This window comes from Papio anubis, chromosome 18 (genome assembly GCF_008728515.1).
Source record: "Papio anubis isolate 15944 chromosome 18, Panubis1.0, whole genome shotgun sequence".
In the NCBI taxonomy this organism is placed as follows: Eukaryota; Metazoa; Chordata; class Mammalia; order Primates; family Cercopithecidae; genus Papio; species Papio anubis.
The window spans coordinates 20,605,211-20,626,451 of record NC_044993.1 but is presented as its reverse complement, the minus strand read 5'-3'; the positions used below and the strand labels follow the sequence as shown (position 1 = coordinate 20,626,451).

The window sequence follows — 21,241 nt, the reverse complement described above, 5'->3', positions numbered from 1 at the left end:
GGGGGGACGGGGTAGGGTAAGTGACAGACGTCAGACCAGGCAGCCAGAGTAAGTCAAACCCTGTCGCTTCTTCCTCAAGAGGAGCTCGGTTCTGCCTGCCCCATCAGCCTTACTGTCACGACCTCAGTTTAGGTCTCTTGTTTGCAAACTTAGCAATAGAGTTGAGGAGAAATGCTTGCTAAAATGCGGATTCCTAGGCGCCCCAAGATTGGAATTCTGGAGCTATGGAGTAGGACCCTTTTTGATTTTTTGCTGAAGCCTCCTTGTTATTCAAACCATCCTGAGCTTTTGAAGATTAAGCAATTCTTGGGGGTGGGGGGCATTGTTACTAGCTATTTGGAAATGAACTTCAGGGAGATGTTGGAGCCTGCTATCCAGAACAGTGATATTAAGGAACTGAATACTATACGTGACATACTGCAGTTAACATTTAACAATAATGACTCTCTTTTCCCCCCGCAGGAATGGGTGAATTTAAGGTCCATCGAGTACGTTTCTTTAATTATGTTCCATCAGGAATCCGCTGTGTGGCTTACAATAACCAGTCAAACAGATTGGCTGTTTCACGAACAGATGGCACTGTGGAAGTTTATAACTTGTCAGCAAACTACTTTCAGGAGAAAGTAAGTCATTTGGGAGTCTGATATGGTGTTTTGATGTTAATTTCTTCTGAAGTTCAAGAAACTTGTCTTTTATAATCAAACTAATAGAGTGACTTCCTAGCCCCTCTGAAGTTGTTTAGAACTACCGAACTTCTGAGATCTCCTGTCTAAGTGATGAGAGAAGCTCAGTTTCAATCTGTGTAATGTTGATTAGAAGGGTCCCACCTAGAAATGTGTCATCTCACTGCCTGTCATTGGAAACTGAGGTTTGCTGGATATTTTTTTTTTTTTTTTTTTTTTTGAGACGGAGTCTCGCTCTGTCACCCAGGCTGGAGTGCAGTGGCCGGATCTCAGCTCACTGCAAGCTCCGCCTCCCGGGTTCACGCCATTCTCCGGCCTCAGCCTCCCGAGTAGCTGGGACTACAGGCGCCCGCCACCTCGCCCGGCTAGTTTTTTGTATTTCTTAATAGAGACGAGGTTTCACCGTGTTAGCCAGGATGGTCTCGATCTCCTGACCTCGTGATCCGCCCGTCTCGGCCTCCCAAAGTGCTGGGATTACAGGCTTGAGCCACCGCGCCCGGCCTGCTGGATATTTTGGCCACAGGAAGGGAAATTGTTGGTATATCAGTCTCAACACCATTGCAGCTTTGGTAAGCAACATTTCCTGCTGGGAGTGTCAGCACTGTTTCATTGTCAATTCAGAAAAAAATAACACATTTTAATATCAGAAACTTTTTGTTGACTGTTGGCAGGAAGGTGGATTCCAAAGTTCATCTGTCTGAGAGGATGTAGATCTACATGTCTACATTTGGGAGTAAAGGAGATTTAAAATTAGGTAAAATGTCCTTTGGGTGTATGCGGAGGTCTATTAGTCCTTTTTCTTCTCCCCTCCAAGGTCACTGACTAGTAATTTCAGGTGCAACATCTTAGTACATGTTGAATGACTGTTATGTACTGGGTACTGTGATGTAAATGAATAGATGGGCAAATGAGTGAATTCAATGCCCAGCAGCCTGGTACCTGGAATTTAGGCATTCTGTAAATGTTTCTCGGTGAATGAGTGGCAAATACTGGGTACTGAGACAGATGTCAGAGGCCCTACCTTTACGGAGCTCAAAGACCAGTGGGAGAAACGTAAGTGTACAGTCTCCAACCTGTAAAATAAATACGATAAATTGAAACACAGGCAGGCCGGGCGCGGTGGCTCAAGCCTGTAATCCCAGCACTTTGGGAGGCCGAGGCGGGTGGATCACGAGGTCAGGAGATCGAGACTATCCTGGCTAACATGGTGAAACCCCGTCTCTACTAAAAATACAAAAAACTAGCCGGGCGTGGTGGCGGGCGCCTGTAGTCTCAGCTACTTGGGAGGCTGAGGCGGGAGAATGGCGTGAACCCGGGAGGCGGAGCTTGCAGTGAGGAGATCACGCCACTGCACTCCAGCCTGGGAGACACAGCGAGACTCCGTCTCAAAAAAAAAAAAAAAAAGAAACACAGGCATAGAACCTTAATAGAGAATTGCCTTCCCTGAGAGGTGGGTTTAGGAAGTGTGGAAAGGGATGATTTACTGAGCTCACCCCTGAAGAACTGATCAGAATTTAAAAACTACAGGCCCACCACAAATGGGTTACATTCTGTGGTATGAAGAACATATGATGGTGTGTGCTTATTGCATCCTGTGATTTTCTTTCTTTTTCTTTTTTTTTTTTGGAGACAGACTCTCACTCTGTCACCCAGCCTGGAGTGCAGTGGCGTGGTCTTGGCTCACCGCAAGCTCCGCCTCCCTCTCCTGCCTCAGCCTCCTAAGTTGCTGGGATTACAGGTGTGAACCACCACGCCCACCTAATTTTTTTTTATTTTTGTAGAGACGAGGTTTCACCACGTTGGCCAGCCTGGTCTCGAACTCCTGACCTCAAGTGATCTGCCCACCTCAGTCTCCCAAAATGCTGAGATTACAGGTGTGAGCCACCATGCCAGACTGATTTTCTTTTATTGTTTTTTTGTTTTTTTTTTTAACAGTCATGGCTATATTGTGATTTTTCTGTTTGTCATTTATAACAGTTATAACTATACACTTTGTGTGTTTGTTTAATGTCTTCCATGCAGAACTTCCAGTTTTGTGAGAAAGGAACCATGTCAGTGATAATCACATCTGCATTCCCACCATTTATCAAGTGCTTCGTACAAAGCCGCTGCTTAGTAAATGTTTGTTGAATAGTTAAGTCAACCATTCCTTGCCTAGTGTTCCTTATTTTCTTTTTTCCTTCATCTGTTTTATTTTTCAACAATTAATTAACTCAGGCTAGTTTCCTGCTTTCCTTGTATTCCTTTTCCTACTAGATATGATTGCTTACCTCTGTCAGTGACTCTCAGAGCAAGAAAAAATTAGTATGTTAAAGTGAAAACTTTAGGGCATAGTGGCTCACACCTGTAACCCCAGCACTTTGGGAAGCCAGGGCAGGCGGATCACCTGAGCCCAGGAGTGCAGACCACCCTGGGCAACATAGTGAGACCCCATCTCTAAAAAAAAATAATAATAAATTAGGTAGGTGTGGTGTTGTATGCCCATAGTTCCAGCTATTTGGAGGGTTGAGGCGGGCAGATCACTTGAGCTTAGGAGGCTACACTGAGCCAGGATCGGGCCACTGCACTCCAGTCTGGATGACAAAATGAGACCCTGTCTCAAAAAAAAAATGAAAATGGGCCTGGTGTGGTGGCTCACTTATGCCTGTAATCCCAGCACTTTGGGAGGCCGAGGCGGGCAGATCACCTGAGGTTGGGAGTTCAAAACCAGCCTGACCAACATGGAGAAACCCTGTCTCTACTAAAAATACAAAAAAACTAGCGGGACATGGTGTCACATGCCTGTAATCCCAGCTACTCAGGATGCTGAGGCAGGAGAATCGCTTGAACCTGGGAGGCGGAGGTTGCGGTGAGCTGAGATTGTGCCATTGCACTTCAAGTCTGGGCAACAAGAGCAAACCTCCATCTCCGAAAAACAAAAAAGTGAAAAGAATATGAACATATGAGCTAGGAGTAAGGAGATCTTCATTCACCTCATGCAATTGACTTTGGCACTTTTGGCAACCCACTTAACCAGTATGTATCTTGGCCTTCTCAAGTTGAAATAGGAAAAATTAGAGCTGGGCGCGGTGGCTCACGCCTGTAATCGCAGCACTTTGGGAGGCCAAGGCAGGCGGATCACGAGGTCAGGAGATCGAGACCATCCTGGCTAACACGGTGAAACCCCGTTTCTGCTAAAAATGCAAAAAAAAAAAAAAAAAAAAAAAATTAGCCGGGCATGGTGGTGGGCGCCTGTAGTCCCAGCTAATTGGGAGGCTGAGGCAGGAGAATGGTGTGAACCCAGGAGGCGGAGCTTGCAGTGAGCCAAGATCGCGCCATTGCACTCCAGCCTGGACGATAGAGCAAGACTCCATCTCAAAAAAAAAAAAAAAAGAAAAGAAAAGAAATAGGAAAAGTTATACTTAGTTCCTTTTTTGTCAAGCAGGTCTAAGAATAAAATGCCTTGATAGATATGAAAACTTTTGGGTTGGGTGCAGTGGCTCACGCCTATAATCCAAGGACTTTGGGAGACCAAGGCTCACTGCAGCCTCTGCCTCCCAGGCTCAAACAATCCTACCCTGTCAACCTCCATAGTAGCTGGGACCGTAAGTGTGTGCCACCACACCTGGCTACTTTTTATAATTTTTGTAGAGACTGTGTCTCCCTCTGTTTAAACCTTTTCTGCTGAAAATGTTTTGCTGAACTAGTCCTAGTAAAAGAAACAAATTTAACTGTATAAAACTAGTTAGAATCTGAGCTGAAGAAACGAAAATGTCAGTAGGCATGATCTGAGAGCACAAAACTCCCCACTAGTTATTTATGGGGAAGTTGTTTTTGCCATGTTGCCTGTTACCACTCAGTACTGGTACCTGATGAATTTGTGGGAATGTTGAGAAGTTATGGTGTTTCTGCAGTTTTTCCCAGGTCATGAGTCTCGGGCTACAGAAGCTCTGTGCTGGGCAGAAGGACAGCGACTCTTTAGTGCTGGACTCAATGGCGAGATTATGGAGTATGATTTACAGGCATTAAACATCAAGTATGCTGTGGATGCCTTTGGAGGACCTATTTGGAGCATGGCTGCCAGCCCCAGTGGCTCTCAACTTTTGGTTAGTAAGCAACTATTGGTAATTCAATCCAAAATTTCTCTTGTGCCTGCTCAAACTTTCTTGCCTGTGCTTATAGGAGAGTAACGATGTATTATGGCATGTGGCAACCCCAACTACAAGATTGGAATTGATACTGAAGATTTAAAACATCCCCAGCGCCGGGCGCGGTGGCTCACGCCTGTAATCCCAGCACTTTGGGAGGCCAAGGCGGGCGGATCATGAGGTCAGGAGATCGAGACCATCCTGGCTAACACGGTGAAACTCCGTCTCTATTAAAAATACAAAAAAGTTAGCCGGGCATGGTGGTGGGCGCCTGTAGTCCCAGCTACTTGGGAGGCTGAGGCAGGAGAATGGCATGAACCCAGGACGCGGAGCTTGCAGTGAGCCGAGATGGCGCCACTGCACTCCAGCCTGGGCGACAGCGAGACTCCGTCTCAAAAAAAAAAAAATCCCCAGCATTCTTTTTGCTGCTTTCCTGGACCTTGTTGATTCATTTATGAAATGGTAGGATTACATCAGTTCAACATTTACCAAACTGTGTTCTGTGGAATTTGGAGATGTAGAGGTTTTTTTGTTTTGGTATGTTTTGTGTTTTATGATAAATTTCTTTTCAGAAATACGGCATGTTTAATCCTGCTGTAAATTCACAATGCACATTGGGATATGAAGAGTTCTAAGAGTCCCTTCAGCAGTTAACCTGTGCACCAGTGTTTCAGCATAGTGTTTCAAAAATTTGACCACACACTGAGACCCTTCACATAATTACCATTAGAATGGGTGCTTCCGGATCTTTAATTCTCTGTGATGAGTCTCATTCTTTTTGATCTGCACTAATTTGCACCATATCTTAAGGTGTTTCCATTTAGGTTATAATGTTAATAGGTCTTTCTAATCCATGTCAAATGCAGGAATGGGGTCACTAATTAGAACTCTTAATATCAGTCTGTTTTCTGTCTAGGATATGAAGGCTACTGAGAATACACTATTAGTTTCTTGATAACTAGTACTTTGTTTCTCTCACAAATGATTTTTCTCTTTCAGGGCAACTGATAGCTTTAAGGAGGAAGAGAGAACGAGAGAGAGAGAGAGAGAGAGAGTGTGTGTGTGTGTGTGTGTGTGTGTTTAGTCCTATAAAACGTTTACTGTTTATCTTGTCTGTTTACTACCTCTTTCTGCAATAGGTTGGCTGTGAAGATGGATCTGTGAAACTATTTCAAATTACTCCAGACAAAATCCAGTTTGAAAGAAATTTTGATCGGCAGAAAAGTAAGGGTCATTTTTCGTGGGGCGGTAAATAGCCTTAACAAGAAGTTAAGTTTCTGTGCCACTGGGGATGGGATATTTTCCCATGAATCCAGGTAATATTTTATCTCTACCGAGTACAGGGAGGATATGTGCTAGAAGCCTTCCCCAGCCCAGGCTTTTCCTATTGTATAGCATAGTTGTGACTGCTTGGTTAAGTAATAATATGGAAAACCAGAAATCCAAAATTGTAAAGCTAGTGTTCCTGTGGAAGTCAATTTGTTAGTTGTCATTTACTTTTGTTGTGTTTCAACAAGTATACCTGAAGTCTTGTATTACAATTTTGTCATTAGGAACTGTGGTTCTTTTCTTTTTTTTTTTTTTTTTCTGGAGGCAGAGTCTCACTCTGTCACCCATGCTGGCAGTAGCAGTGGCATGATCTAGGCTCACTGTAATCTCCACTTCCCGGCTTCAAGTGATTCTGGTGCCTCAGCCTCCCGAGTGACGGATTCCAGGCATGTGCTGTCATGCCCTGCTAATTTTCGTATTTTTAGTAGAGACAGGATTTTACCATGTTGGCCAGGCTGGTCTCGAACTCCTGGTCTCACTCAAGTGATCCACCTGCCTTGGCCTCAAGTGCTGGGATTACAAGCCTGAGTCACTCGGCCTAGCCAAGGAACTGTGGTTCTTAATCCTTCTGGTGCATTCAAGTTGAATGAGGGAGTTTATAAACAATTGCCCATCCTTGGGCTTTACCTGGGCTGAATTGGCATTGATCCTTTAGAACAGGGGTTGGCAGAATATTTCCGTAAAGGACCAGATAATAAACATTTTAGGCTTTGACAACCCTACATTGTCTGCCAGCTGTATCAGTGTAGTGCAAAAGCAGCTGTAGACGACACTGAAACTAATGGGCAAGGCTGTGCTCCAGTAAAAACTTTATTTACAAAAACAAGCAGTGGGCCTGATTTGGCCTGTGGGCCACAGTTTGGTGACCCATCTTCTAGAGGGTAGCAGCTGTCCTCTGTGTCCATTAGTAATACTTGTCCTCTGCTGATCAGATTCTTGCTTCATTTTTAATATCTCTAAGGTGCTTTTTTTTTTCCTTCCTGAGATGGAGTCTTGCTTTGTTGCCCAGGCTGGAGTGCTGTGGTGTGATCTTGGCTCAATGCAACCTCTGCCTCCTGGGTTCAATCTGTTCTCCTGCCTCAGCCTCCCTAGTAGCTGGGACTACAGGTGCGTGCCACCATGCCTGGCTAATTTTTGTATTTTTAGTAGAGATGGGGTTTTACCATGTAGGCCAGGCTGGTCTCGAATTCCTGACCTCATGATCCACCCACCTCAGCCTCCCGAAGCTCTGGGATTACAGACGTGAGCCACCACGCCTGGCCTGGGTGTTCTTTTTCAATTACAAAGGTAATACAATGCTTTTTAAAATTCTCATACATTTTCCCAAGTATGAAATAGAAAATAGGTATCTCAGCTGGGCATGATGGCTCACACCTGTAATCCCAGCATTTGGGGAGGCCGAGGTAGGTGGATCACTTGAGGTCAGGAGTTTGAAACCAGCGTGGCCAACATGGTGAAACCCCATCTCCACTAAAAATACAAGAATTAGCCAGACGTGGTGGCAGGTGCCTGTAGTCTCAGCTACTAGGGAGGCTGAGGCAGGAGAATCGCTTGAACCTGGGAGGCGGAGGTTGCAGTGAGCCAAGATCGCACCACTGCACTCCAGCCTGGGCAACAGAGTGAGACTCCATCTCAAATAAATAGGTATCTCATTTCCACTCTGTGGGCAACGTTTTGGAACTAGTCCTTTAGACTTTTTTGTGTATTCATGTAGAAGTACATACATTTCTTGCACTTGATCCACTGCAGACATCTTTCTGTGCCAGTCATGGCAGTCTGGATGGCATTCCATTTTATGGAATGGAATTATTTAGCCTAATTTCTATTGAAATACATATATGTATTTTTTTTTCTTTTTTCTTTTTTTTGGAAACAGGGCCTCACTCTGTCACCCAGTCTGGAGTACAGTAGCATGATCACGGCTTACTGCAGCCTTGATCTCCCGGGCTCAGGTGATCCTCCTTCCTCAGCCTCCCAAGTAGCTGGGGCTATAGGTGTGCAACACTATGCCCGGCTAATGTTTTGAATTTTTTTGTAGAGACAGGGTTTCACCATGTTACCCAGGCTGGTCTTGAACTGGGCTCAAGCAATCCATCTTTCTTGGCCTCCCAAAGTGCTGGGATTACAGACATGAGCCACCACACCTGGGGGGGTGTGTGGAAGTGTGTGTATGTGTATATATACGTATATTTATTTTACTACTGTAACCAGTACTGCAATGAACATTCTTGTATACATATTTTTGGGCCCTCATGCTAGTATTTCTTTTTGATCAATTCCCAGTGCAATTACTGGGCCAAAAAGTATGCACATTTAAATTTCGTGAGATCACTTTCAGCCTCTTCCATAAAAGGCTATATTTATTTATACTTCCATCAACTATTTATACATTATGAAAGTATCAAATACTTCATTGTCAATCCCAGGGCAGAGTTGTGCCTCATCTATTACAAAACGGTGCTTCAGGGAGTACTGTAGACGAGAGAGCTAAGATTGTAGAACACTCTAGAGATAATCGTGGGAAGAGAGCTCAGTTACTCTTTGTATATATTTATGTGTATGTCACTTTCTTTTTTTGTTGTACAACTCCCAAGGTCGCATCCTGAGTCTCAGCTGGCATCCGTCTGGTACCCACATTGCAGCTGGTTCCATAGACTACATTAGTGTGTTTGATGTCAAATCAGGTGATTGTTTTTCTCAGTTCATTTGGGGTGGGGGAGTGTGGGTCTTATTTGTCAGATTCACATTTCTGGGTTTTCAAAAGCTTGAGCCTTTGTCATGCTTTCATGATCTTTATGGCCTAACATGTCATTAATCTTCTGAGATGTCCGCAATGAATTTTACTCCTTTCTTGGATTACTACCACTGCTTTTAGGGGAATCTTGGATCTTCAGTAAGATGTAGTATTTTTTATTCATCATAATAAGAATTCACAATAAAATTATCTTAACTAGTACATTCATTCACAGTTCATTCATGTACTACGAACAGTAGAATTACCTATGTACAGATCCCAGTCCCTGGTAAAAATGGGTTTCTGTCATTGAGGAACATAAGGTCTTCGTAGCATAATTGGTGAAACATGAGATCAGAAAAGCAGAGAACCATGATATTTTCTGTTCTTGACCTGGAAAATTGGCTTCGTAGAATCCTTCATTGATGGGGTTGATCTCAACTTGTTTGGTGGACATGTCTGTACTTCCGTCTGAGATACAGAGATAAAACAGATTGGCTGGGCGTGGTGGCTTACGCCTGTAATCCCAGCACTTCAGGAGGCTGAGGCGGGTGGATTACCTGAGGTCAGGAGTTCAAGACCAGCCTGACCAACATGGAGAAACCCCATCTCTACTAAAAATACAAAATTAGCCGGAGTGGTGGCACATGCCTGTAATCCCAGCTACTCAGGAGGCTGAGGCAGGAGAATCACTTGAACCCGGGAGGCAGAGGTTGCGGTAAGCCGAGATTATACCATTGTACTCTAGCCTGGGCAAAAAGACCGAAATTCTGTCTCAAAAAAAAAAAAAAAAAAAAAAAAGTCAAACACCTCTCTCCTTTTTCCTCAATGCTCATATAATTTTTTATTTGTTTTTTTGAGGCGAGTCTGCGCTCTGTCACCCAGGCTGGAGTGCAGTGACGGATCTCAGCTCACTGCAAGCTCCGCCTCGGGTTCCGCCATTCTCCTGCCTCAGCCTCCCCGAGTAGCTGGGACTACAGGCGCCCGCCACCTACGCCCGGCTAGTTTTTGTATTTTTTTTTTTAGTAGAGCCGGGGGTTTCATTGTGTTGCTTATGGGATGGTCTCGATCTCTGACCTCGTGATCCGCCCGTCTCGGCCTCCCAAAGTGCTGGGATTACAGGCTTGAGCCACCCAGCCCGGCCTTTTTTTTTTTTGGTGAGGTCTGGCTCTGTAAAGCCCAGGCTGGAGTGCAGTGGCTGGATCTCGGCTCACTGCAAGCTCTGCCTCCAGTTCCACGCCACATTCTCCTGCCTCAGCCTCCCGAGTAGCTGGGACTGGCATCTCACAGCCCAGCTAGTTTTGTATTTTTTTTTTTTTTTTTTTTTGTATTTTCTTGTCAAACTTGCCTGCTTACTTGAGGCAACAACTGAAGTATAATTTAATTCAGCAGGAAATATCACACTTGGAGGGAAAACACACACTCAAAACCCTTAAATGAAAGCCAAACATTCTTTCAAGGCACAGCACTGGCATTTCAGATTGACCAACAGGGCCGAGTTTGTTTTCCAGTGAAACAAAATCACGGAGTCCAGAGTCTGTTTGAGCGGCACTCCACTTCATCTCCCTTTCTCGGGCTCAGGAGCGATGCTTGTGGCCTTCCCTCCAGGGCCAGGTAGCCCGGTGGCGGCGTCAGAGGGCAGCCTCGAATATAGGAAAACTCTTCAATGGTGCTGAACGCGGATTTGCTCAGGGGTCTGTGTAGTTAGCTTAAGCAGACCTGAAACATCAGAATACTTCTTAGCTGGCTTAAATGATGGAGGAGCATCAATACTGAAGTCTGCGCAAAGCTGGAGGCAGATACTTTTTTCTTCTTGCTGGCGCCATAGCCCCCGCCGCTGCTGCCATTGTGGGACGGGCTGGCCGGCCTCTTCTTGCTGTTCCGGACTATTCCCGGAGTGGAAGTGGTGGCCACAATTGGAATTTGCGCCGCCATCGCACCCTGAGTCTTCCCTAGGTCCCCCCACCTCTTTCCCAGCGCGGGCCCTGGAACTTCCTTTCCGCTGTTACTTCCGTCTTGATCGTTTTTTGTATTTTTTAGTAGAGATGGGGTTTCACCGTGTTAGCCAGGATGGTCTCGATCTCCTGACCTCGTGATCCGCCCGTCTCGGCCTCCCAAAGTGCTGGGATTACAGGCTTGAGCCACCGCGCCCGGCCTTATTTGTTATATATGCATATATAAAGAATTCCTGGCTGGGCGCAGTGGCTCATGCCTGTAATCCCAGCACTTTGGGAGGCTGAGGAAGGCAGATCACCTGAGGTCAGGAGTTCGAGACCAGCCTGACCAACATGGAGAAGCCCTGTCTCTACTAAAAATACAAAATTAGCCAGGCATGGTGGCCCATGCCTGTAATCCCAGCTACTCAGGAGGCTGAGGCAGGAATATCACTTGAACCCAGAAGGTGGAGGTTGGCATGAGTCGAGACTGCACCATTGCCCTCCAGCCTGGCAACAAGAGTAAAACTCTGTCTCAAAAAACAAACAAATTCCTTTAGCTTATTACAAAAAGAGGGAGTCCTTCTTTCTCTCTCTCACACTCCTCAAGGCAAACCACTTGTGACCCTTACCTGATTCTTTTGGTATCTATCACTGCAGCACCTAGCATGCTTTTTATGCTACATTTTGATTTTTCAGCTTTAGACCATTTTTTACTGACTTCTATGACTTGCCCCTCTTTTTCTACCATCTGCCACAGGCATCCACACTTTCTCCTGATCCTCCCAGTATGGTTATATTATAACTTTGTTCAGATTAGTAGTTGATATTTTTATTAGTACGACTATGTATGTACTACTCACATAGTAAATTTCCTTTCTTTTCCTGTATCCTCATTGTTTAATAGTGTCTCTGTCTTACTGATACAATCCCACATTTTTCCAGTTTCATAAATTAGGTTCAAGTCCATCTGGTTTTCTTTTTGTTTTTTTGTGTTTGTTTTTTTTTGAGACGGAGTCTCGCTCTGTCACCCAGGCTGGAGTGCAGTGACGCTCATTGCAAGCTCCACCTCCTGAGTTCACGCCATTCTCCTGTCTCAGCCTCTCCGAGTAGCTGTGACTACAGGTGCCCGCCACCACGCCCGGCTAATTTTTTGTCTTATTAATAGAGACAGAATTTCGCCGTGGTCTCGATCTCCTGACCTCGTGATCCGCCCGCCTCGGCCTCCCAGAGTGCTGGGTTTACAAGTGTGAGTCATCGCGCCCAGCCAATTCCATCTGGTTTTCTTTCTCCACTTTTATCTTTGTGAATAAGTCCCTTCCAGTGCCTTCTGACCCACTCCCATCTGGCTTAGCCGCTCTGGGCCTGCTGCACAACTGTAAGATTTGGAATTCTGATTTTTCCGTTGCTCTCAGGATGTCCTTTGCTTCTCTATTGGATAGGACGTCCTGTTTCTGTGTTATTCACTTTCTTGGTTTATCCTTTGGTGCATCCTGAGTAAGAGTGCATGAAAAAGAATTCTAGCTTGGAATTCTTTTCCCTCAGAATTCTGAAGCCCTGGCTCCGCTGTCTTCTAGTTCCTTGTATTATTAGCAAGTCAGATGCCATTCTGAGAGTTGATCCCTTTGTATAGGATCTGTTTTATTTTTTTCCCCTCCGGAGCTTTTAGGGTGTTTTCTCCTTACTGTTATGAAATGTAATAATTAGGTTTCTTTGTGTGTGGATCAATTAATTGTTCTGGACACCTGGTAGGTTCTTTTCATTCAATACCCATGTCCTTCAGTTCTGGGGGGAAATTATTTTATTTTTCATTTCTTTCTCTTTTTACTATGCTTTCTGGGAGAGTTTGTCATTTTTATCTTTGAATTCTCTGTTGAGTTTTTCATTTTTGACATTTCCAGAGTTCTTTTTTGTTTCCTGAATCATCTTTTTTATAGCATTCTCTTTTTGTTTCATTATACAGAAACTCTTCTCTTTCTAAGGCTATTAATAATTGTCAGGTGTTTTTCACTCTGCCTGTTTCCTCCCTGTTACTCATTTATTTGTTTCTGTTAGTCTGTTTGGCCTCTGCCTTTCACATTAAAGGCTTTCCTCATGTCTGTTGATATCTCATCACTGCATCATGTGGCTTACTGAGCTTGGATTTCACTGAAGAATGATCTGGCTGTACTGCTTATTCCGGGTAGCCCTGAAACCAGAATCTTCAGATCTTTTCTTTTGTGCCAGTTATGTTCCTCAGAAATGGTTTTTCATTTTCCTGCCTGGTGAGTATTGGCCTGGCTATCAGCATTCTAAGGGGAAAAAAAAGAATGGTGTTCTCAACATTCAATGAGAAATGTTCACTTAATCCTGGTTTTCATATACTGCTTCTGCCTGATAGCCCTCCTCAGACAGCATCTCCAGTATTCTGCTGACGTGCTTTTTGGGAGCTTCCCAGCTTCTTAGTTAGGACATGGCTATCTGGGGGGTCTACCAGCTGGTAACGGATCCCTCTTTGAAGCCCCACTTACTCCTTTTCTAGAATATCTGGGTTCCCCAGTTCCTGAGTCTAAGGATTCCATAGTATAATTCAGGTGGCTTCTTGGCCACCTTCCTCTCTGCTGACCTGGGACTTAGTTTCAGGGCTCTGCTGAGTCTGTTGCCACTACTTGTCTGCTTTCCAATTCCCCAAATTTTGTCACTGTTCTCTCCCTTTCCTGTGGGATTTTGGAAAAGAGCAGAGTGTAATGTGTGTGTGCAGTTGACCAGCTTTAAGTGAATGTCCCAAATATCTCTTTCCATTTCACCTCCCCAAAAGAGGTTTCTGTTCTCATTCTCTTCCCTCCCTTCCTCCCTCCCTCACACCTTCTATCCCATTCCTATCAGGCTCTCCCAATACTCCTTCTCTTCAGGTAACCATTTTGGAGTTCCCAGATCAGGTTCACCAGAACTACCATTTATAGGCTGACTGTGTTCAGTCAGCTCACCTACCATATCATGCTTACCACTGGCTGGTTTGTTATGTTTTGTTTTGTAGAGATGAGGTCTCACTTTGTTGCCTAGGCTCGCCTCAAACTCCTTGGCTCAAGCAATCCTCGCACTTTGGCCGCAGACAGATTTTGAAGACAAACAGAGAAATAAGTACCATTCAAAGATGTGCTTTTCTGAATTTTCAGGAAGCGCTATTCATAAGATGATTGTGGACAGGCAGCATATGGGTGTGTCTAAACGGAAGTGCATCGTGTGGGGTGTCGCCTTCTTGTCCGATGGCACTGTCATAAGTGTGGACTCTGCTGGGAAGGTGCAGTTCTGGGACTCAGCCACTGGGACGCTTGTGAAGAGCCATCTCATCGCTAATGCTGATGTGCAGTCCATTGCTGTAGCTGAGGTGAGTACAGTCCCTGTTTAGAGTGGTTGATGTACAACCTCGGGGGTGAGCAGAGAAAGCAGCCTTAGTGATGTGCCACGAACACTGGTTCCTGATTCCGATGTTGTACTGGAGGAAGATGAGTTTAGGAAAATGCATCTGAAAACCCACATTGTTTCCATAGTATCTAACAATTGGTTAGAGAATGCAGGATTCTCCAAGAGATTAGTTAGCATTGAGATTTTCTTCAGACACTGCTCACCTCCAGTTCATCTTGTCTGATTGTAGATAGGGCGCAGCAGCCTAGAAGAATCTCGAGAAGCACTGTTTCTCTCTCTGTCCAGGTGCTCTGCTGCTTCCTATCTGTTTAGAACATTGGAAGATAACTTTTTAGTGATTTTAAAAATGTTCATTTTCTTCTATTTGAATAATCCTCACGTAGATTTGTGTTGAACAGATAGGCCTCTTTTCCTTTGGTAACATGAATTCTTCTCTTTTAAAACCTTTGTATTTATTTATTTATTTTTAATTTAATTAAAAAAATAGAGATGGGGTCTCCCTGTGTTGCCCGAGGTGGTCTTAAATTCCTGGGCTGGAAGATCCTCCCATCTCAGCCTCCCAAAGTGCTAGGATTATAGGCAGGAACCACGGCACCTGGCCAAAATGTCTTATTTAGTAGTAGTATTCTTTTCTTTTTTTTTTTTTTTTTTTGAGACGGAGTTTCCCTCTTGTCGCCCAGGCTGGAGTGCAATGGCGTGATCTAGGCTCATTGCAACCTCTGCCTCCCAGGTTCAAGCTATTTTCCTGCCTCAGCCTCCCCAGTAGCTGGGATTACAGGCCCCCGCCACCACACCCAGCTAATTTTTATATTTTTAGTAGAGACGGGGTTTTACCATGTTGGCCAGGCTAGTCTCAAACTCCTGACCTCAGGTGATCCACCCACCTTGGCCTCCCAAAGTGTTGGAATTACAGACGTGAGCCACTGTGCCCAGCCTATTTTCTCTCTCTTTTTTTTTTTTAGACAGAGTCTAGCTCTGTCGCCCAGGCTGGAGTGCAGTGGCACAATCTCGGTTCACCGCAACCTCTGCCTCCTGGGTTCAAGCGATTCTCCTGCCTCAGCCTCCAGAGTAGGGGGGATTACAGGTGCCCGCCACTGTTCCCAGCTAATTTTTATATGTTTATGGTTTCATCATGATGGCCAAGCTGGTCTCAGACTCCTGACCTCAAGTGATCTGCCTGCCTTGGCCTCCCAAAGTGCTGAGATTACGGGTATGAGCCACTACACCCCGCCTATTATTTTCTATGACATAATATTGTAGAAGAATAGTAACATGAATTCTCATTCAGAAACCTTTGAGTATTTTAGCGGTGAGACATGGAAAGTGACTTTATTTGTTGAATACCTCCTTCTTTATCTCCTTAGTTTGAGAATGATGTGCTATCCTACGTGCTGACATCCATATGCTAGTGTAGTGTTCCTATTCCATATCACAGGTTTTTTGAGAACAGTTTGATGTATGCTGAAGCCCTGAAAAACATAGATGTCACATGTAAGTGATAATAGTGATATAAGTTGAAATGAGTGGGATAAATTCCCCTTTGAAAATAGAGTTTTAATCTACAGCAGTTGTAATAATTATACTTAAGAGTTAATTATTGGCCAGGCGTGGTGACTCAACGCCTATAGTCCCAGCACTTTGGCAGGCCAAGGCGTGCGGATCACTTGAGGTCAGGAGTTTGAGACCAGCCTGGCCAACATGGTGAAACCCCGTCTCTACTAAAAGTGCAAAAATTAGCCAGGTGTGGTGGTGGGCACCTATAATACTAGCCACTTAGGAGACTGAAGCAGGAGAATCGCTTGAACCCGGGAGTCAGAGGTTGCAGTGAGCCAAGATCACGCCATTGCCCTCCAGCCTGGGTGACAAAAGCGAGACTCCATCTCAATAATATTAATAATAATAATAATAATGATTTCACCTAAGAGAAATACAATACAGAGTAAAGGAGAAGTCCTTGCCTTCCAAATCTCTTTCTGGATGGGACTTTAAGAAGACTACCCTTTAAAAAAATTTTTTTTCAGACAGTCTCGTTCTGTCGCCCAGGCTGGAGTGCAGTGATGCAATCTCGACTCACTACAACCTCCGTCTCCTGGGTTCAAACAATTCTCCTGACTCAGCCTCCCAAGTAGCTGGGATTACAGGCGCGTGCTACCACGCCAGGCTAATTTTTGTATTTTTAGTAGAGACTGGATTTTACCATGGCTGGTTTGAACTCCTCACCTCAGGTGATCCGCCTGCCTCAGCCTCCCGAAGTGCTGAAAATACAGGCATGAGCCACCACCTCTGGCTTTTTCTTTTTGTTGTTGTTGTTGGGTTTTGTTTTTTTTTTTTTTTTTGGAAATGAAGTAAATTGTGTAGTTGCAGGTTGGGGAGTGTTTGAGTTCCTAAGCTGCTGGGTATGTCCACTTTTGTCTTAGGCTAATGGTTTTCAAGTAGTGTCTTTAAAGATGAGGGAGCGGCTCCTCAGAGCCACCTTATGTGCTGTCCTTGGAAAATGCTTTCCTTTCTGCTACACAGTCATGACCCCACAAAGGAGTTGGCATGAGGTTAAGGCAGTGTGGTGTGCCCAGAGCACAGGCTTTGGGGCCAGATGGCCATGTTTGTCATGTCTTTAAGCCCTTTGGAACTCTGGTTTCCTTATCTGTGAAAAAAGTTACTAAATGATGATTAGACAGAAAGAAGTTATAATCATGATTCATACAAGTATGAAATGGAAATAAGTCAGATTTTCTGTAATTCATTGTTGAGGGAACCAGTAAGATATTTCAGGGAGTTCATCCCGGGAGGCAGAGGTTGCAGTGAGCCGAGATTGTGCCGCTGCACTCCAGCCTGGGTGACAGAGACTCTGTCTCAAAAAAAAAAAAGATTTTCCAAACTTCAGTCTTTTTACCATTAGTTTTGTAATTCTCCCCAATACTTTATTTACTTTTAAACTATTTTAAAAGTGTACATTTCAGTGGAAAATTCATTCACATTGTTGAACAGCATTTTTCACCACTATCCATTTTCAGAATTTTTTTTTTTGAGACGGAGTCTCGCTCTGTTGCCCAGGCTGGAGTGCAGTGACCGGATCTCAGCTCACTGCAAGCTCCGCCTCCTGGGTTTAGGCCATTCTCCTGCCTCAGCCTCCTGAGTAGCTGGGACTACAGGCGCCCGCCACCTCTCCTGGCTAGTTTTTTGTATTTTTTAGTAGAGACAGGGTTTCACCGTGTTAGCCAGGATGGTCTCGATCTCCTGACCTCGTGATCCGCCCGTCTGGGCCTCCCAAAGTGCTGGGATTACAGGCTTGAGCCACTGCGCCCGGCCCATTTTCAGAACTTTTTCATCACCACAAACAGAAACCTGTACTCATTAAATACTACCTCCTCATTTCTCCCTTCTCGCAGCCTCTGGTCACCTCTATTCTACTTTCTGTCCCTATGAATTTGCATATAACATTTGTCATTTTGTATCTGGCTTATTTTACTTAGCATATTGTTCTCAAGGTCCATCCATGTTGTAGCTTTATCAGTATTTCATTCCTTGTTAAGATTGCATAATATTTAAGTGTGTGTTTTGTTTATCCATCCATCTATTAGTGGACATTTGGGTTGTTTCCATCTTTTGGCTATTGTAAATAATGCTGCTCTAGGCCAGGCGCAGTGGCTCACACCTGTAATCCCAGCAGTTTGGGAGACCAAGGCGGGTGGATCAGTTGAGGTCAGGAGTTCAAGACCAGCCTGGTCAGTATGATGAAATCCCATCTCTACTAAAAATACGAAAATTAGCCGGCATGGTGGTACGCGCCTGTAATCCCAGCTACTTGGAAGGCTGAGGCGGGAGAATTGCTTGAACTCGGGAGATAGAGGTTGCAGTGAGCTGAGATCGTGCCTTTGCACTCCAGCCTGGTCAACAGAGTGCAACTCCAGCTCAAAATAATAATAATAGGCCGTGTGTGGTGACTTATGCCTGTAAACCTACCACTTTGGGAGGCCGAGGCGGGTGGATTGGCTCAGGAGTTCCAGACCAGCCTGGGCAACATGGTGAAACTCTGTCACTACTAAAATACAAAAACAGTAGCTGAGTGTGGCAGTGTGCACCTGTAGGCCCAGCTACTCGGGAGGCTGAGGCAGGAGAATCGCTTGAACCTGGGAGGCAGAGGTTGCAGTGATCTGAGATCGCTCCACTGCACTCCAGTCTGGGTGACAGAGCAAGACTCCATCTCCAAACAAGCAAACAAAATAATAATGCTGCTCTGAACATTGAGGTACAAGTACAGGTTGAGTGTCTCTGATCTGGTTCTGCTTAGAAGCAGAAGTGTTTCAGATTTTGGATTTTTTTTTGGATTTTGGAATATTTGCATATACATAATGAGGTATCTTGGGAGTGGGACCTCAGCCTATACAAGAAATTCATTTATGTTTCATATGTACCTGATACACGTAGCCTGATGGTAATTTTGTACAATATTTTATTCATTTTATGAGTGAAACAAAGTTTTGACTGTGATCCAGCAGATGAGGTCAGATGTGAAGTTTTCTACTTGTGGTGTCATGTTAGCACTCAAAAAGGATTTTGGATTAGGAATCCTTTTTTTTTTTTTTTTTTTAGCTGGGACTACAGGCTCATGCCACCACGCCTGTCTAATTTTTGTTTTTTTGTTTTTTTGTTTTTTTTGAGACAGAGTCTTGCTCTATTGCCCAGGCTGGAATGCAGTGGCGCAATCTCCGCTCTCTGCAAGCTCTGCCTCCCGGGTTCACACCATTCTCCTGCCTCAGCCTCCCGAGTAGCCGGGACTACAGGCGCCTGCCACCGCGCCCGGCTAAGTATTTGTATTTTTTTTCAGTAGAGACGGTGTTTCACCATGTTAATCAGGATGGTCCTGATCTCCTGACCTCGTGATCTGCCCGCCTCGGCCTCCCAAAGTGCTGGGATTACAGGCATGAGCCACCGTGCCCGGCCTAATTTTTGTATTTTTAGTAGAGACGGTGTTTCGTCATGTTGGCCAGGCTGGTCTCTAACCCCTGACCTCAAGTGATCCACCTTCTCAGCCTCCCAAGGTGCGTGAGCCACCACGCCCGGCCCTGGATTAGGAATCTTCAGTCTGTATTTGCAAAGCTGTTTGAGTTCCTGCCTTCAGTTCTTTTGGATGTGTATCTTCGTTACTTTTTTTTTTTTTTTTTTTGAGGCAAGGTCTTGCTCTGTCACCTAGGTGGAGTGCAGTGGTATAATCCTAGCTCACTGCAGCCTCTGCCTCCCAGGCTCAAGCAATCCTCCTACCTCAGCCTCCCAAGTGGCTGGGACTACAGGCATGCACCACCAGGCTAAGTTTTTAACGTTTTTTGTAGAGATGCAGTCTCACTGTGTTGCCCAGATTGGTCTCAAATTCCTGGGCTGAAGTGATTCTCCTGCCTTCGAAAGTGCGGGATTATAGATGTGAGCCATCATGTCCAGCCACATTACTACTCTTGTTTGGGTTTTTTGTTTGTGTTGTGAGTTATGTTTTTTTGTTTTGTTTTGTTTTTTTCTTGTTTATTTCTTTCATTCTTTTTAAAAATGAGACTTTGGGAGGCTGAGGTGGGCGAATCACCTGAGGTCAGGAGTTTGAGACCAGCCTGGCCAACATGGCGAAACCCTGTCTCTACTGAAAAAAAAAAAAATGCAAGCCCGTGCGCAGCGACTCACACCTGTAATCCCAGCACTTTGGGAGGCCAAGGAGGGTGAATCACCTGAGGTCAGGAATTTGAGACCAGCCTGGATGATATGGGATATGGTGAAGCTTCGTCTCTACTAATACAAAAATTAACCAGGCATGGTGGCACATGCCTATAATCCCAGCTGCTTGGAAGGCTGAGGCAGGAGAATGGCTTGAACCAAGGAGGCAGGGGTTGCAGTGAGCTGAGATTGTGCCATTGCACTCCAGCCTGGGTGACAAGAGTGAAACTCCGTCTCAAAAAAAACAAAAACAAAAATTAACCAGATGTGGTGGTGTGTGCCTGTAATCCCAGCTACTTAGGAAGCCGAGGTGGGAGAATCTCTTGAACCTGGGAAGGCAGAGGTTGCAGTGAGCCGGGATCATGCCAGTGCATTCCAGCCTGGGTGACAGAGGGAGACTCTGTCTCAAGAAATAAAAATAAAAAAATAAAAAATAAAGATGAGATCTCACTGTGTTGTGCAGACTGGTCTCCAACTTCTGGGCTCAAGTGATCCTCCTGCCCAGTCTCCTGAGTAGCTGGGACTATAGGTTTGTGCTGCTCTGCCCACCTTGTTTATTTAAGAAACTTTCTTATTGGTGTTTCTTGTATTTTTTTTGTTTGTTTGGTTTTTGTTTTTTTTTTTTGAGCCAGAGTCTTGCTCTGTCGCCCAATCTGGAGTGCTGTGGTGCGATCTTGGCATACTACAACCTCTGCCTCCCAGGTTCAAGTGATTCTTGTGCCTCAGCTGTCCAAGTAGTTGGGATTACAGGCATGCGCCACCACTCCCAGCTAATTTTTGTATTTTTAGTAGCGACAGGGTTCACTGTGTTGGCCAGGCTGGTTGCAAACTCCTGGCCTCAAGTGATCCACCCAACTCAGGTTCCCAAAGTGCTGGGATTACAAGAGTGAGCCACCACGTCTGACTGATGTTTCTTGGATATTTTTAATGAAATAAACATTATTAAGAAACACCTGTTCTAGTTCTAAATAAAGGATTGTCAGTATTTTTATTGGTTTAATACATTTCTTTAGTGATAACAACTTGATCATGTTAAATATTCCTACTAAATAACATGCTATGGATTTCTTTGTTTAGGTTTTCTCTTATGATCTTTCGAAGGATTTAAATTTCTCAAATAGGTTCTAGGTATTTTAACTCTCAATGCTATTCTAAGGAGATCTATGTTGTATATATGAAGCATTGCTGTGTTGTTCCTACTCTAGACGTTGTTAATTTTGTCAGTAGGGGGCGCATTGTTACCAGTGTCTGAGCTTGCTCCTCTGATGGAATCCTTAGCTTCTGGAGGGAAAAGACCCTTGTAACTTTCCTACTGATTCTGGGCATAGGTTTACG

The 21,241-nt window shown here is 44.7% G+C and overlaps 1 protein-coding gene and 1 long non-coding RNA gene across 4 annotated transcripts in view; both read left to right on the top strand.

The window, feature by feature from the left end:
- Positions 1–21,241, top strand: part of UTP4 (UTP4 small subunit processome component) — a 40,926-nt gene that overhangs the window by 394 nt on the left and 19,291 nt on the right. For both annotated transcript variants that reach the window (XM_031658143.1, XM_031658144.1), the window contains exons 2-6: positions 463–623; positions 4,577–4,768; positions 5,950–6,034; positions 8,734–8,823; positions 13,963–14,174. In XM_031658143.1, the coding sequence (XP_031514003.1) occupies positions 465–623; positions 4,577–4,768; positions 5,950–6,034; positions 8,734–8,823; positions 13,963–14,174 (738 nt within the window). In that variant the 5' untranslated portion in view covers positions 463–464. The remainder of the gene's footprint in view (positions 1–462; positions 624–4,576; positions 4,769–5,949; positions 6,035–8,733; positions 8,824–13,962; positions 14,175–21,241) is intronic.
- LOC110742055 lies at positions 1,186–2,822 on the top strand. 2 transcript variants are annotated; one of them, XR_002519298.1, is made up of 2 exons: positions 1,186–1,252; positions 2,706–2,822. It is a non-coding gene; the product is annotated as an uncharacterized LOC110742055 (long non-coding RNA). The 2 variants fall into 2 exon arrangements; XR_002519297.1 differs by lacking the exon at positions 1,186–1,252 and adding an exon at positions 2,513–2,557.